The following is a 17,794-nucleotide window of genomic DNA, read 5'->3' on the forward strand; positions in this document are numbered from 1 at the left end:
TGCTGTCAGGAGGGAAACTGGACAGGGATCGAAATTTTATGAATCACACATGCAGTCAGCCAAATCAGGTCATGCAGCTTACATAAGAGTTACATGAACTTATTCATAAAAAGAAAAAATATGCAGTTTAATCGGATTTTTGGCGTTTTAATGTGTTTAGTGATGCAAAAATACGGACTGCCTCCCGCATTCATCCTGCCCCTGAAACCTCTTTGAATTAGTCTCTGCAGGTCTTGATCTGGTGATCCTCGCCTGGTTTTCTCATGTATCACTGCAGCCATCATGAGACATCTCCAGGCTTGATCCTGCCTCTCTCTGTCAGTTTGATACCTTTAACGAGTCTGGAAAAGGTGGCAAGATGGATTATTTATTTAGTATTTTTCTCTGATTTCTCCAGTATTTAATAGTAAATAGATACAACCTTTCTTTGCACCCTATTTGGCATTTATAATCAGTATGTAAACGTTTAGTAAATGGTTTGTAGCACAATGTAATGTAGCTGTAAGCAGATATGAGGATTTTACAGCACTTTATTTAACACCTCTTCATTCACTACCTGCTTATATGTCAGCCTCCACTCATGGGTGCCCACAGGAGGAGTTATAGTTGTTAACAGACCCATTAATAAACACCAGTTTTTCTCTATATTTGGATTTTTTTTTTTTTGTAGTATCGCTCTGGCTCAGATATGTGGGACATGACAACCGACATGCAAACAACAGAAAGAGAGAAGAGAAATATTTATTTGTTTCATTAAAACACATCATGCATGTACAAAACATTTCTTTTAGCCAAGCAAAATGAAAGCTAACACAAAAATTATCTCTCAGTATGCTGTTAGGTTTAAAATGCACAAAAATCTGATTATTTTTAGCTGTTTTGCATCATATTAGAGGCAAAGTCTCATGTTTACATACTGAGTTTTAAATTCATTGAACACTAAAGAGATAATGATTGACAAACGCCTCTTATGTAATATTGACAGTAACATTTTCACACATTCCTTGTTCTTCTACACGAGTAACAGGCTACACTTTATTCACTTCGCTAAAATACTGATTAGACTACAGTAATATTGTCATTATTTGACTTGCATATTTGTTTTAATACATGAAAGCTTATTTGCATGCATGCGAAGCAGAGACGCGGGTGGATTGTTCCACTGAGGAGACTCGGCTCAGATTTCACGTGCAGTTACTCCAGTTTCCGCAGGGCTTCGCACAATTTCCCCATTTCACCTGAAATAAGAGAAAAGACAAAATAAATTACAATAAAATAACATTTTCTTGAATCAAAGTTGCTTTAGACTACTGTTTTTTAGTTGTCATGTGCTTAATTTCTATTCAAAATGACGAACAGGTCAATAAAATTTCATGAACGGGCGATTAGACAAAAATAGCCCTGTCATGTCGTCCATGGATGGCTGCCTGGTGTCCCCCTGAGCTCTGTACTGACTGATGAAGACTGCCTCATGCAATCATCGGTTTTATTGTCATGTAATATTTCTTTTTCATAATCTATCACATGGCGTGAGCACAGTCCTTTAAATCAGTGGTTCCCAACAGCTCAAGGCGTCAATCTGACGGGTTTACAAGATGATAAAAAGGAGAAGATAGCAGAAATAAAAAATCATGCTTCACAAAATTATACATCCTATTTAGACATTTCTGTAATCTTTGCATTCTTAATTTTACATCTGAAGGGTTATAAAATTGATTAAAAACAGTGTTTTATGGAGGAGTTTATCTAATTTTGTTTATCGACCATTACAAAATTAAACCTTGTTCAAAGCTTGATAACAGCTCTATAAGCCTCACACACCTCCAGACAACACAGGGAAACGTCATCTTTAGTAGATGACAAAGAGGTTTTTCCTCAGTTATTGTGTTCCTGTAAATATAAAAATGTTACGATGAAAGCCTGAGCATTAAAATCCTCGCTGTCTACAATACAACGCGTTGATGCCACTGCTTGGTTACAACCCACAAACAAGTGGAACTGATGACGATGGGGCTCGTGTGGACATTTTACAGGATCACAAACCAAAAAAAGTTGCCAACCACTGGTTTAAATAATGATTAAAACCAATTCAAGTACAGAAAATGTGACTGTATTAAAAGAAAGAATGAATGTAAGGTTGAGACACACTATTGATGCTGTCAGCCAGGTTCCTGAGCTGCTGGGTGTTGTCCAGCACTTCAATACTCTGGGTGTAGGGATTGTAGCGCACTGTGAAAGGCCTGGGGATGGTGGCTGCAAATTTCCTGCAGGGCAGACAGACCTCAATGTTAAATTTCCTGTGTTTATGTACATATATATATATATATATATGCATGAAAGCTTCAAACCAAATAAAAAAATGTCTAACCTGACTTTCTCTTTGGCGTCTTCGAAGCTCTCGGCGACAAAGTAAACAGGCTGGTACTCTGTGATTGGGTATTTCTGCAGGCTGGTCTTGTCGGGGTGGAAGGGCAGGAGTGTGGGCTTGTCTGTCAAGGAGTACTGAAAGAAAACAATGTGAGAAGGGGATTTGGATTTTTGTCTCTATTCCCGTCATCGGTGAACAGGAAGTGCAGCATGATTCAGGACGGTGCTTTTGTGAGCTGGCAGAGTGCACATCCTCTGCCGACAGCCGCTGATGTAACTCGTGACCTCTACAGCGAGCTGCTCATCCTCTCTCTGCTGCCACTTACCCACTGAACCACTTCACCCACACCCCGCTGGGCAGGGAGGCCGACTCCCCCAGTGACACATTAAACCTGAATCTGAGTGGAACACTAACCCACTGCCTGCGCTGCTGCTGTTGTGAAACGAGGTGAATGTTATAACAACAGATGGGGGGTCAGCAGGAGGGCGGAGAGCACAAAAAGGAAACTGCTTATCCTGTTTCTGCGGGGGTCCGCCGTGTACACGCTGTTTTCTTGGAGCTTATGTGACTCAAATGCATGCGTTGCCCCCGCCCCCCTCCTCTTACCTGCAGCTCTCCAAACGATGAAAGCAAGCCAGCTCCGTAAGCTTTGATCTCTGAGCCCTGCTTACACAGGCCAAACTCCACAGTGAACCAGTACACCTGAGGACACACACAAGACTCATGAAAATGTGATCTGTACACCAAAACCCAGGCAAGAAGCCACAAAAACAAGGGAGGTTCATCAACAGGCTTCTTTGAAATCCACAAACCCGGAGAGCCTTGAAGATTTAAAGGGCCAGTTCACTTAAATCATAGAAAAAGACAATGTATTTTACATCGATTTAGCCGCGTATGTAGTTTTTGATTTTGCTTTGAGATACCTGAGATTTCTGCTGCCACTGCCGCACAATGGAGGTGAATGACATTTCATTCTGACATAAGCAACACGTGCTTCCAGGAACAGCGCAGCCTTGACTCAGGTTAATCCACAGAACGTGCATTCAATGTTTTTGGCATTTTGCCGTTATTTGACCCCATGTTGAACATTTTCATAGGAGCTATTTCTGTGGTAGAAAATAGCTCCAATTGAAACAGTTGGAGATCTTAAAATCTCAGCAAAATAAACCAAACCCAACTGCATGCGAGACACCACTAGCAGCAATTTATTGATTTGGAAATTTTATGGAAATTGGCTGTGATCGATCTCCACTCAACCAGGCTAATTCAACACACTTCAGAAAGCTCAGATGCCCTCACACTCTCACACCTACAAGTCAGTGCATACGAAGTTATGTACAATACACGCACTGACACAGTCTGCTCTGTTTGTTGCTTTCATCCTGAATCTTTTTGATGCATTTGTTTGTTTGGTTGTTGCACTGCTTGTGCCTGTGTAACAATGTGTATCTGCATGTTTTAGTAGTTTAGAAGCACCAGAATTAGAAGCTCTCTCAGGCTGATGAGTTGTTTCTCATGTACTCACAGTAGCAAGTTTCTCAATGTACTCATCCGGGGCACCAAGGGAGGCAAGACCGATTTCCTACACAGAACAGAACAAAGCATATAGATGAGAAAACAGAAAGTTACAGAATCACATATGTTACATGGATTTTATGTTAAGATCAGACTTCAGAACAAAGAAAATGAGTAGAAAATATATTTAGATTTTAAATAGAAGTAAGTAAAAATTCTAAAGCTATATACAGGATATACTGTGGACAACGAATGTGCAAAACCAATAGTGAAGTGTAGTAAATATACAGTGAATATATGAGATACAATTAATACTGCATGTAAAATTATAGAATAAACACAATATATAATAATAATACTACCTTTGCTACAATGCTTTTAGCTATAATTAGCTTCATGCTTCATTTAGTTTTGTACTGTTGTCATTTCATTACTTAGCTTCGTAGTTACCTGTGAGAATTGGGCAAAACTAGGGTCAGCGAACAGAGGAACATGTCCCAGGAGCTCGTGGCAGATATCCCTGCATTATATGTACAAAAAATGAATAAAAAAAGACTCTTTAACGTCACACAAATGATGTATTTTTCCTCCTTTTTTGAACTGAGTTTGAACACTCACGGCTCAGGTGTGTACGTGGGCTTGGAGCCGTGACGAATGTACTGCGTGGAATGAAAGACTCGGAAGGCGAGTCCGGCCAGGAAGTCCCGGGACGAGAGGAGGCCGGCCACCGGGCGAAGCCGGAAGCCTGTGCACGCTGGAGGAAGGGACGGAGAGATGAAAGAGGTGAGTGTTTGGCTGTGTTGAATAAGAGCAGTTAGTGAGGGGAGAGAGGGAGGGAGGGGGAATAGGAAGTAGGGCGTTTGAACAGGTCCTGCCTCCCACACTCACACCAGGCTTTCCAGTGTGAAATGAATGAGGGGATGTTTTCAATACTGTTTGAGGCCACAACTGGAAGAGAACATTCAAGAAATAATCATTTTATAATGCTCTGCACCGATCATTAAAACAAAATCTTCTGTTCACCCATTTTAACATTTAAAATGATGATGAGTATTAGGACCACTGTTTGGAAAATCCCTCCACAGATTTGTAGAATAACATCAAAATGTTTAAGAAAAATTTGCAATGTTATGAGAAAAAAGTTACAATATTTCAAGGAAAAAGTTGGATTATTTGTATTCTGTTGCAGCAATGAATGAATGAATGAGTGTGTATACAGCTGCAGTCTAAACCAAAGTCTTATCCGGTACTTCAGCTAGTTGCCATTAGCAGGAATAGTTAGCTGTTTGTTAGCTACTGCCTCATGTAGTTATGATAAATTGCTAAGTTAATATCTAAAATTGATATTTTTTATTACAGTTAACAACTAAAAAGAAATCAATAAGCAACTGTTGTTTTAGCTTTAGTGGCTATCTCACCAACTAGCTTTAGCTTGATAAACTAGTTCTCTTGCTTTGAGTTAGCTGCCCAGTTGGCAGTCACTGCTTCTCTGCTAGTTTAAGCTAGCTGCCTTTAGCAGGAATAGTTAGCTGTTTGTTAGCTACTGCCTCATGTAGTTATGATAAATTGCTAAGTTAATATCTAAAATTGATATTTTTTATTACAGTTAACAACTAAAAAGAAATCAATAAGCAACTGTTGTTTTAGCTTTAGTGGCTATCTCACCAACTAGCTTTAGCTTGATAAGCTAGTTCTCTTGCTTTGAGTTAGCTGCCCAGTTGGCAGTCACTGCTACTCTGACAGTTTAAGCTAGCTGCCTTTAGCAGGAATAGTTAGCTGTTTTTTTCTTCATAATCAGCCATTGCTTCAGTTAGTTATGAGGAAAAACAAGCTCAGTTCTAAGGATATTAGCTAAAAAGTGGATATTTTTATTTTTATTTGTAGTTTAAGCTTTAGCTAAGGCTAGTGGCTACACAGGACTTACACTGCAGGAAGCGAGAGACGTCCTCCAGCTGTGGGATGTTGTCCTGCCTGTAGCCGCAGTATTTCTCCAGCAGGGGGAAGACCCGGTTGTGTTCGCGGCAGGCGTGAGTCGGGTACAGAGTCTTCAGCTCCTTGAACACCTTGCCCCATGTGGCCCTTTCTGCCTCCGTGTACTCCACCCGGGGGATGGTTTGGCCACTGGGGCGAAGACACGAGGTTACTGCTCAGTTTGTATTTTCTGCTGTTTTGGATACTTCCTGAGTTTTGTTTACTAGTCAAGAAGCCATTCTAGCTAGTAATTGTATTTGTTTATGCTAATGTTCACCTGGAACAACCACCTGGATATAAAAAATATTTCACATGCAACTTCTTTACACACTTGAAAACAGACAAAATAAAACATGCAGTTTAAAAATAAATATATTTAGGATTAATTACTGTCTGTAGTTGTAGGCGATGTCAGCAAACTCCTTCCTGCGGACTCTGTACACTTGATCTGTGAAGCCCTGAATACACACACACACGCACACACAAAGGAAAGCCATGTTAGATCTCATGATCGCAGGCCTGCCACTCACAGCTAAATCAAAGAGTGGAAATCCTCTGCTAAGGCTAAACCCTGTGGCCTTTAACAGCATTATGCACTCCGTCTCTAATAAGAGCACGCAAATACATATTCAAATGAAGCCTTTGTAGAGTGTTTTTCAGCTTATGATGAATACATTTTGCTTTAATGGCGGTGGCAAAAGGGAGCAATTATCTATAATTATAGGGGCTCAATTAAAGCAATGACATCAATTTGTGTGTCTCCGTAGTTTCCATTAGAATAGACGGCAGAGTGCAGCCTGTCATCTCCATCCATCCACCCATCCATCCATCCATCCCCGTCTTTCATAAGACACGTGGTCATGAGTGGACACGTACTCACACAAACACACACACACACACACACACATGCAGAGGCAGGATGTGGCACACAGACAGTGATGGATGAGTCAGTCCTTACCGGGTGATCAGCATCCAGCTCAGAACCATAACTGAGAATCTGGTTGGCGAAGCGGTCCAAGTCCTGGATGTCATTAGGGAACCATGGCACTGCAGAAAAATGACAGCTATTAGACACTGATCATTTAAGATTTCACTCTACATGTACATGTTCAGGTCAAATTAATTAAGCATTCAGTCCACAAACACAAACGTAGAAGTTCAGGACATTTTGTAAGCAGCAAAGGTTTGTGCTCTTGTCACCTTTGCTTTATTGATTAGAGCTAAAATCAATGAGTTGATGAAAAGAAAATGCCAATTTTCTGCGGCCAAAAGGCAAATGGCAGATATTACCTCCACTAAACATGTTAAAAAACAATAAGGCTTGTTTGTTTAATTTATTTGTTTAATTTTAAACTTTAATTAGACATGTTAAGTGAATGATGGACAAAATAACTTTATCACTTTGTAATGACATAATGAAAAATCAGGACTTACTTTTACTAAAGCAAGAAACTGGCTTGGTTTGTTGCTGAAAATTACTGAAATTATTATTTATTTGGTGATAATTTCTATCTCCAGATATGAACAATTTGTTTGGCTTGTTTATGCAAAATAATGCAAGTTGGCATTTTTTGAGGATTCTCTACTTTTGTATGTTTTATACTATTAGAAACAGAATGTCTTTGGGTTTTGGACAGTTTCAGATTAATCATCAATAAAATACTTAAGATAATTGTTTGCTGCAGCCTGAATATGGTGTGATTCTTGACTGATATAAATGAGCTCAGTATAAACTGGTATTGGTGTGAGAAATGTAGATTTGGCTGTAGGATTTTTATTCAGTGCTGTGGCATTTTGACACTCAGCAGAACACTAATCAAGGGTCATTCTGCTTGTTCATATGGATTTATGGCACTCAAAAACACTGGGGCCCGATCATTAATCTACATTTGTGCAGTGTGGTCCAGCCTGAGGCCCCAGGAAGACAATAGGTCCCTGCCAGGCTCCTCTATAAACAGGCAGTCTCCAAAACAGGCCATAAATATCCCGTCGTCCACTTGACCCTGACCAGCAGCCCACAGTGTCTTCACTGAAGTCATGGTGGCCCTGTCTGTCTCTGGCTGCTGTGACCTTGGCATGTTCTCCTGCCCTGTGTTAGTCTGGGACCAGGACACAGACCTCCTCTGTTTCTGCCAAGCCTGTTGGTCCTCAGTAGCTAAACTAATGTCATTCTGGAAACAACTAATAAAGGGGTCGAGATGTGGCCGATGGGCCATCAGTCTCATCGGCGACGCTGGCTGTCCATTACCCAGTCTGACTGGGGGCTCATGAAGCGCCACCCAACAGCCAACACTGTGCTCAGTTGATAAATGGACCATTTCAGCCGAACTGATCTCCATGTTATTTGATTTTTTTTAGCCACGCTAGCTGTGCAGCTCTCGGGTTGGCAGTGCTGGCAGGCTGGTCCACCAATTTGGCCCAAACTGAAATACCTTAACAACCATTGGTATGATTGTCATTACATTTTGTACAGTAATTCATGGTCCACAGAGGATGAAGGTTATTTCCTTTGGTGACCCAGTGACTTTTCTTTTTGCACCACCATAAGGTTGACATTTTTGATTTTTCAGAGAAATGCCTCGACAGCTGTTGGGTGGACTGCTGCGAAACTTGGTGCATATGTTCATATTCCCCAGAGGATGGACCCTAATGACTTTGGTTATCCCCTGACTTTTCCTCTAGCACCATCAGCCGGTCAAAAGTTTCACCTATGTTGCAAATGATCTCTTCATCTACTGAATGGATTCGTAGGAAATATGATAAAGACATTCACGATCCAAAGATGATGAACCCCCCTTGACTTTGGTGATTCCCTGACTTTTCTTCCAGTGCTACAATGAGGTTGACATATACTGGATGATTTGCCATGAAATTTGGTGCACACGTTCATGTTCCTCTCAGGATGAATTGTAATACCTTCAGAGGAATCCTTTTTATCTAGCATCAGCATCGGGCCAACAAATGTACAATACTTTGGTAATAAACCAAAAACCAGCAAAACTGACATTCCTATCAGCCTCAGCTGTACCTCTTGTTTAATGCTAAGCAAATGTTAGCATGCTAAAACAATATACATTTTAAGATGGAGAACATAGAAAGCAAATACCTGCTGAACATTAGCATGTTTGCACTGTCATTGTGGGCCTGTAAGCATGCCAATGTTAGCATTTAGCTCAAAGCCCTGCTGTGCCCAGCCGCTAGCATGGCTGAAAATTCTACTTTATATAAAAATATAAATCAGCGACATTATGGGGATCAAAATTCACAAAACCTGTGGCCTAGTCTAAGGATTAAACACCATTTGACAAAAAAAGGTCAATACTCCTTCAAGTTAAGGAACAATTTGCAACAAATTAATTAAATGTGTTTGTATTTAATTTGATTTTAATGTTTATTTGAAGATGTGGCTACTGTTTGAGAGAGTTTTGCTTGAGCTTTGCTCACCAGTGCACACTGCGTTATCACCCAGAGATAAGCAGTCAACAACATGATTGACATTTCAACATTTTGTCTGTTTGAAAACACAGATGTTTTCTCATGTGGAGCATGTCGTTTGTGCACATTTTTGTGTTCATCATGTTGAGGATTCATGCTTATCTTGCTCAGTGTACATCCTCTCACTGCAGTCACACTAACCCGTGTCCTTCTCTTTGTTGCGTGACAGCTCATGCACGTGGCCGCTGATTTGTGTACGCAGGCCGTCGATGACCTCGTCCAGGGCCTGGGAGCAGGTGGAGTCCACGCTGATGAAGAACTCGTACTGGTCTTGGTTCATCCGCGATGGACGGGACTCGATGTGCGTCAGGTTGATGCCCTTCTCCTGTGGTTCACAGAAACAATCAAAAGAAGACACCTGGGTGAAATTGAGTTGAGTTGTTGTGTGTTAAGTTTTTTGGTCTCCATATATATTTTGTGTAATTTGTCGCAAGCAAATAAATAAATGCTAAATACATGATAGATGTAAGATAAACATCACTGTGATAAATGAGTCTGGATGTTTTTGGTTCAACAGGCTGCAGAACTGTCTTTGTTTCACCACTAGAGGGCGCTGTGTTGTTATTAAACTGATGGCTTTTCAGTCCACTGTGACCCCACACAGCCTCACACTTTCTCTGTGAAAACTGACACACAGCCAGACAGACTGGACTTGAATAGGAAAGGCATTCAGAACATACTGTGGTGGTTTTGTGCAAAACCATTCAATAAATTATCCTGCCCGGCCGCCATTCAGGCAAGCCTCCTCCCTTCTCTCCCTCTCTCTCTAGTTTGCATGTAATCATAGCTCTCTCTCCCTCTCTGTGTTTGTTCCTCCACTCTGTGTTCTGCTGTTGTCTTCTTCTGTGTTTGTGAGGCCTGTCGTCCTTCCAGGTGGTGGAGAGGAGGTGGTGTGGCTCAGATCCGATTTATGGGCGACACCTGAAGCTGCTCCTCCTGGATCCATCCTCTTCACTTGTGTTTTACAATGTGCATTTTGTCATCATAATTTTATCTAGTATGATTTTCTGCTGTGAATCTTTTCTGGACAAATGACATGTATTGCATGTTTGTCCATCCTGGGAGAAGGGTCTGTCCTCTGAGGATCATCCTGAGGTCTCTTCCATTTTTCCCTGTTAAAAGGGAAAGTTTTCCACATTCGAATCGAGGGTCTGAGGACAGAGGGTGTCGTTTTCTGCACAGATCGTAAAGCCGTGAGGCAAACTGTCGTTTGTGATATTTTATTTTATATTACTGTATAAAAATAGCTGACTTGACAAGACCATTGGGAGTGTCTTTATTACTGACCATAATGCAGAGAGGTTCCAGCTCGTGCTGGAGAGCGTGACTATCTTTAAGTGGTAATTACCATAATAATATATGAATAAATGTTTTTTGTTTGTGCAACTTTAGGGAGGAAGAGGGAGTGTGATGTTCTCTGTCTTCTATAGGCCAAGTGCAGAGGGGCGTAAGCTGCAGGGCCTCCTGTTTTCTCCCATCTGGATCCCATTCTACATGTAGCAGCTTTTCTTAGGGGCCATGTGGTCCTGCATCCCCCAGGAGTGACTACAGGGCCGACCACAGACAGAGTCCAGGTTGGCATTCCAGAGAAAAACGTCTCGCTTTTTTATGTGTCGTTATCTGTTTACTGTCTGCAGGTTTACTGTAGCTTTCTAATCGAAACAAATGAGTAAAAAAAAACATATTTTCAAACTGAAATTCTCAATTATTCCACTTCATTCATGAATATGTTGTATAAAACCATTTGTATGGCCCACACTGGCTTTATTACGTTAGTGAGTTCAAGTAAAACCCATTAAAACCATTATTGATTTTCCCTTTAAATCTGTGCCAGTTACAAATAACTAGACGTGTCAGAAGCTTTTAAACTTTGAGAAAATTTGTATACAGATTTTGCAAAAGGGGCTGAATATAAACATGTGGAAGATGTCCTGATATATTCATTGCATTTAGAGACACTATAAAAAAAAAGCTTTGGGATAAAGGATTTCAATCTAAATACGTTTCTACAGTCAAGTATGTTCAATATTAGGTGATTTTATCAGTTTCAATATCAGCGTTTCTTTGCACAAAGAGAAATATTTTGCCATGTGCGCTGTTCAGCTTAACAAAGCTAACCCTAAACCCTGCCCCCAGCTGGATGCTGGGGTCACTTTGTCAGATTTCTGTACCCCTCCGAGCCGTCCCTCCACTGCAAGCCAGGTGACGTCACCCCTCCTGTCGCCAGGCTGAGGTGCGAGGTCAAGGTTGGCCCGTGGCTCTGGACCGTCACATGATAACCACACCGCCGTGTCACAAGCCCGTCAGTACCAGGCGGATAAACAGTGCGGCAGGTTTCATGTGCAAGTCTCTGATGTGTGGAGATTAGAAATTCACAAGATGAAAATGAGCATGTGATCGATGCGGCTAAACATTAGCACACGGTTCGGCACAGCAGTTGTTTCTAATTAGTGCGAGAAAACAGGAAAAACAGGATTCTCTTCAAAGCTGTGTTTTATGTGGAGTCAGCACATGTTACACTACAGCCAGGGAGTGAGGGGTGTGTTGATGGTTTGGGGTCATTTGAACGGTTTTATAAAAAAAGCTGGAGAGAAGAGGACAGGAGGGGGAGGATGGAGGTGGAGCAGGGGGAGGATCGGGAAAGTGCAAGCTCATAGGTTCAGAGAGGATCCTTATGTTTACTGCTGCATTTGGAGAGCAACATTTGGCACAAATCTGGTACTGAACAGAGTCAACACACCCACATCTCCACCCCCACACATGGCTGACAAGAACAAATTAACCAAAAAATCTTTTTCTTGAACTTAAAACGTCTTTTATCTTGCGATGTTGTACATTCTTGAGCTGCTAAATGTCTGGGAGACGTGCTCAGTGATTTGCTTGCAAGAAGAGCAAACTTGAACCTTGATATGGCATCTGTGTTGAAAATTAAACAATGGAGGTGCTGCCAGTCAGCGTTCACATCGAGCCTGCGCGCAGTCACGTACACACAGACAGTCAATCGATAAAAGAGAATTAAAAACAGAGCGTGCATAACTCAAGTTAGCAAAACCCTATCATATTTTAAAAGTGCACTCCACCAGTTAACACATTAAGTTCAGTTTATTCATTTTTTAATTTGTTTAGCCTCATAGAGCTGTCAACAGGGTTATCGAGGCTTAAGCTCGAGTCTTGTTGCCGCATCAAATTCAGAATAAGCAAATATTTACTAAAATCAATGAAGCAGATGAGGTCAAACATTAAACATATGTCTTTGTGCTGTTTTCAGTTGAGTTTATTTCAAAATTGATTAGCACGTTATCACTCTCTGTTTTATTAATGTTTTATACAGCAGCACAACTTTGTTAGAATCGGGGTTGTAGGACGAAGGGAGGGTCAAATGAAAGACACTGTTGAGTTGCATTATGGGAAATGTAGGATCCAGTCAGGACATCAAGCCTCTGCTGCTTTGATTTGGACCATTCTTTTTAAAATCTGTCTCTTGTGAGTTCTCCAACTTTATAGAGTTGCAGGAGTGTCTCTTCAACATTGTAGATGGCTCAAGTTAAAATTTCAAAATTGGACTATGTGCAGCGCTTAACTGAATGTTTTCAGATATCATTTTAGCTATTTTCCACCTCTGCAAATGACAAGTGAGCCATAACTTGTTTTTTCAATTTTTAAGCTGTCCAGTGTTTGACTATGTAATTATTATAGAAACCCTGGAGCAGGAGGTGGGTTAATGGATCAAAGTGCCGGCTGTCATGTTTGCACAGGACTGATACACAAACATCCGAGATAAGATTTGTTTGTTTAGCTTCCTTCTTTACAGGGTCCAGAAAAGTCAAAACTTACTCCACAACACCTACAGATGATCATAATTTACTTTCCTCTGCCTAAAAAGTGCTAGAATTACACGTTAAGATGATGAGCTAGATCTGGTATTACTGTGATGTGTTTATATTTCAAAAAAATTGAAAGAATTTTGCCCTTCTTGTAACTTGTTTTGTTTAATGTTAATCAGTAACTTTATGAACTTGAAAGAACTGAGAATTCAGGTTGTCATCCACTCATCATGTCCCCTTGTTTTTGGGTAATCTGCTTCGTCGCTGAGAGTTAGATGAGAAGATTGATGTCTGTCCCTGCAAAATGTAGCCAACAGCCTGTTAGCTTAGCTTAGCATAAGGACTGGTAAAAGCTGCTTGGCTCTCTCTAAAGGTAACAAAATCTGCACACCAGCGTTGCGAAAGCTGACTAATTAGCATGTTACTACATGTTTTAATAATAATACATTACATTGATTGCGAGGATTTTTTTTTTTTCTGCCCCTGTTCCCAGTCTGTATGCTAAGCTAAGCTAACTGGCTGCTCGCTGTATCTTCAAACCTAACAGTGAGATGAGAGAGTGGCTTCCATTTCCTCCACTAACTTACAGCAAGACGGTGAATAAGCGTATTTCTCACAATGTTTAATTCTTCATTTAAACGTTCCTCACACTTACTCGTTCTGTTATTATCAGGAGATGGGTCTTTTGAGGAGTCCTCTGATTCAAATGCATTTCAAAGTTGTCATTCAAACAACAGAGAAAATGTTTTGAGGTTAGATGCACAGACAATTTTAGCCATTTGAGGAAAACTCCAAAAATGTGTTTTTTTACCACACCATGGAGTGGTTAGTTTTCCCCAGAGGGGACTAAACCAGTCCAGAAACCACCTCAGACCCTTGTGATGTGTTTGTCGTCTTGCATCTTATTTCATGGTCTGAGAGGGAGAACTGATCTGCTAATGATCTGCGAATCCGCGTGTCAGTGTGTAAATTTGCTCCCAGTCACTTGAAGATCTGGCGAAGAGTATGGCTAATGGCCAAGGGTGAAGAGGTGACGGCCTGTATGTCAGCAAATTTACCTCAAAGAGTCGCAGGGCCTTGGCCAAAGCTCCAACCTCCTCTTTCAGGGAGAAAATGCAGGACAGCACTTCTGACTTTATGCTGGTCTCCTCCTCCAGGTAGCTGGAGCCCCTTCTCCTCTGCAGAGAAAGACACAGTTCAGGAAATAACACAGGGCTTAAATGTGGAGGCATGCATGAGACTTATGTACTTCAGGCATTTTTAGTATTTAGCATCAGTAGGCCAACCCCACTGGTACTACAGGAGTCGGTAAAAGAAAGGAAGGGATGATAGCTGCAGCCATTTTTATAGTTTATCTTGATCTCTTTATGATCTGCTCGATGAAAGCAGCAAAACACCACAGCTCCACTTTTTAAGTCAAGAGGATGTGTAAATCTCAGCTTTTCTAATCGCTACATTGCTTTTTTTTATTTACATCATTTTGTAAGTCTGTGTTTGAGCTCAGCCATATGTAAGAAGGCACGTTAAATCTGGCTGACAGCCACGACATTCCACATTTAGGGCATCTGATCATAAGGGGTAAAGCCTTCACACTTTTAACCTTTTGACATTTTCACCTGTGCAGCAGTAGCTCTGATGTGACCACATGCTGCACACATGATTTTCAGCGGACGAGAGACAGAACATGAACAAATCCAAAACTTCCTGCAAAGCTGCATCACAGCGCAGCAGACTATCATACAGATGCAGAAATTCCTGCACAGTCCTGGTAGTTATTTATTAACATTTCAGCTAACGTGAAGCTTCATCACAGTCTGCAATTGGTAAATTTAACAATTGAAATGATTTTCTTGACTGCACTGGATTTTCTTCACTTATAAACCAGATGGCTTTTGTAATTGATGATTCATTTACTACTTATTAATCTGCAGATTATTTATTTTGACTTCAGAAAATAATGAAAAGCACTCATCACAATTTCCAACAGCAAGATCTTTAACTTTCTTGTTTTGTCAAATCAATATCCCAAAACACAAAGAGTTAGTTTATCTTTGACATAAGACAAAGAAAAGCAGGAGATCCTTATATCTGAGACACTAGAACTATGTATTTTTGCTTAAATGTGATTTAAATGATTAATCAGTCAATAGTTGCAGATTATTTTCTGGTGATCAACTACTTGTTTCAGCTCTGGCTTTTGTTAATGTAGATGACAGATATTATTTTCATCCAGGCTGCCCAAATACCTGTATTTTTTCTAATCATGTGTAATTTAGTTTTTTTTCCAAAGGCATTGCCATATTTTCCTGGTGTATTATGATAGCACATACTGTCCATTTTCAGTGACATCAGCTGTTTTTTTTTTTTTGCCTTCTATTCAAAACACTGAGGCAGCTTTGCATTTCACTGCTTTGTCTCCTGTCAAACCTGGAATATTCCAGCTGTGACTGACGCTGTCACTGCAGTTGCATTAAAAACAGACAGATTTGAAGTAGAAGATGTGACATGGTATAAAATTACTTGCTTTTAGGAGACCATAACATTGCAAAATAAGTCAAAGAAGTTCATGAATTTGTTCCTGGACATAAAAAAGGACTTTTAAAGTTCTGTAGTAGGTATGGTGTCGGATTTACCCCTGTGCCTTGGTCCCCTGTCTCTGCCTCTGACCCGTAGTTTCCATTGACTCTCTTGTATGCTGCGTCCATCCTCGTGCTCTTCAGGTGAATAACCGATGTGTGCTGATGCTGAGCTGTGGAAGAGTTTGTGCGAGCGGCTCCTGTCTATAAAACCGCTGCGCTCCCAACGGCGGGCCACGTGACACCACACCCCCCTGTGCATCGGTATGTCACGGGACGGTTGTTGTGAAACTGAATTACAATGGCACATCTGGTTCTTGTTGTCCGCCGCTGGGGTGAGGCTGCCCCCGGGTATGATAGGCAGGCTTTCAGGGGAAACTTTGATGTTTTATAAATCGCTGCTGCTGCTGATGCCAAGATGCCTGTCTGTGTTTGTGCGACCTCAATGACCTGACAACAGGTAGCCGTTACCTATAATCAACGTAACGCTCCCTTAAACATACTTGCAACTGACGCATCATTTCCATTCAAGCTGCAGAGGTGGGTGGGGGGAACGTGTCTTAACACATTTTTTAATATATTTTCTTTAATGTTTTAATATTTTTATTTGTTATTTTATTACTAGTACCTTTTCCCATTATGAACATATTACAACATGATTCAAACGCATTCTTCTGATATGTCATAGATCAAACCACAATACAATACACCCCTTTTCCTGCGGTATTGGTTTCTTCCAAAATTTTCGGGACGAAATCGGTTCACAGCAGCAGACAACTCACTCACGTGAAAATCAATCTGTAGCTGAGACCTGCCTCTGTCTCAGCAACTCATTCTCGCGAGATCTGTTGTCTCAGCAACACTTTCCCGCGACATGTAGAGTGAGTTTATTAAACTAGCAGATCAAAACGAGTGGGTAAAGAAGGCGCCTTTCCAAACTCGTGAGAGTGCAATTAAATTACTTATACACACTTGCATTTTAGAAATACAGGCATAGTTTGCTTTGCCCGATAGTTGGCTAGTACTAGCTAAAGTTAGTAGCTGTCCCTCAATCTGGTTGTTTAATCCTCTGGCTAGCTAGCTAGTCGTAACGAGCGAACCAGTTATCGCTAGCTAGCTATATATTAGTGTGAGTAGTTAGTCAAATACAGTCTGTGGTGAAGTGTCAAAACATACTATACAGTTTTAAGAAATATACTGAAGTTACTTAAATTGTGTAACTGTGTGGCTACACCATGAGAGAATAAGCATGGATGCTGCTTTTGTTTTTTTAACAGATGACCTGACTGACACAGGTCACTTCTGTGGGGAAGAGTAGCGTGAGACAGACTTCAACTGGGTAACAAGATCTGTGTTTTATAGACGTGAAATGTTCTAAAGTTTTTTAAAGAATTCTCTTGTTGAGTTTTGTTGGATGCTTTTATTGGACCAAGGACTAGCATTTTAATATTACAGGTGTATTATTTATACAGTTGTATGTGTTCTTAGTCCCCTTAGTCCACTGGGATGTGAATTTACCAGTGTGTGCCACAAGGGGTGGCTACAATCCACTATGGTCAAGGTGTTTGCAGAGGTTTTCTTTCACAAACAGGCTGCAGTGTGTCTCAACATTTCTGATTTTGTGTGTTATGTTTTTCTCACTTTCCTCTCTGTATTAGCCTCGTTTTCATCAGTTTAATGAAAACCTTTCAGGCAGTACTGCAGGGACAATGAAAATATTTTAATATTTTAAAGAGTAGTTGTTAGAAGATTGCATCCACAATCAGTGACACTTCAGTTTTCAGTTGGGGCACACAGAGCAAAGAACACAATTTACCCAAACCAAATAATATTTATTATTTACTTAATTTATGTTAAAGCTTTTAAAGTGAAAATTAAGATTTTTTCTTATGTTAGGAGATGCCAGGATGGCTAGCAGACAGATGACACGACTCATTGGATGCTGTAAGTGTCTTGAAGAACTACACCATCTGTTAAACGACAAGGCTCCTGCTTGCAACCCTGACGGCTGCTTTTTTTTAGAGGTACAATGCTCATTCAGCTGG

The 17,794-nt window shown here is 40.7% G+C and overlaps 1 protein-coding gene across 1 annotated transcript; it reads right to left on the reverse strand.

The window, feature by feature from the left end:
- Positions 1 to 770: 770 nt before the first annotated feature.
- On the reverse strand, positions 771 to 15,908 carry pah (phenylalanine hydroxylase). Its single transcript, XM_041963606.1, has 13 exons — positions 15,807 to 15,908; positions 14,232 to 14,351; positions 9,491 to 9,674; positions 6,813 to 6,901; positions 6,245 to 6,312; positions 5,808 to 6,004; positions 4,502 to 4,637; positions 4,334 to 4,403; positions 3,894 to 3,950; positions 2,975 to 3,070; positions 2,369 to 2,502; positions 2,149 to 2,264; positions 771 to 1,238 (listed from the first exon to the last, which is right to left on the reverse strand). Exons 1-13 carry the CDS (start codon positions 15,876 to 15,878, stop codon positions 1,195 to 1,197), a joined length of 1,383 nt encoding a protein of 460 aa, XP_041819540.1. The 5' UTR covers positions 15,879 to 15,908; the 3' UTR covers positions 771 to 1,194.
- Between the last annotated feature and the right edge of the window lie 1,886 nt (positions 15,909 to 17,794).

This window comes from Chelmon rostratus, chromosome 22, assembly GCF_017976325.1.
Source record: "Chelmon rostratus isolate fCheRos1 chromosome 22, fCheRos1.pri, whole genome shotgun sequence".
NCBI classification, from domain to species: domain Eukaryota; kingdom Metazoa; phylum Chordata; class Actinopteri; order Chaetodontiformes; family Chaetodontidae; genus Chelmon; species Chelmon rostratus.

Excerpts from the sequence above, each read along its gene's own strand:
- pah (XM_041963606.1), bottom strand. The coding sequence starts at position 15,878 with ATGGACGCAGCATACAAGAGAGTCAATGGAAACTACGGGTCAGAGGCA. Across the intron at positions 6,005-6,244 it reads ATCGCCTACAACTACAGACA|TGGCCAAACCATCCCCCGGG; the intron begins GTAATTAATCCT and ends TCTTCGCCCCAG. Across the intron at positions 2,265-2,368 it reads GACGCCAAAGAGAAAGTCAG|GAAATTTGCAGCCACCATCC; the intron begins GTTAGACATTTT and ends TCTGCCCTGCAG.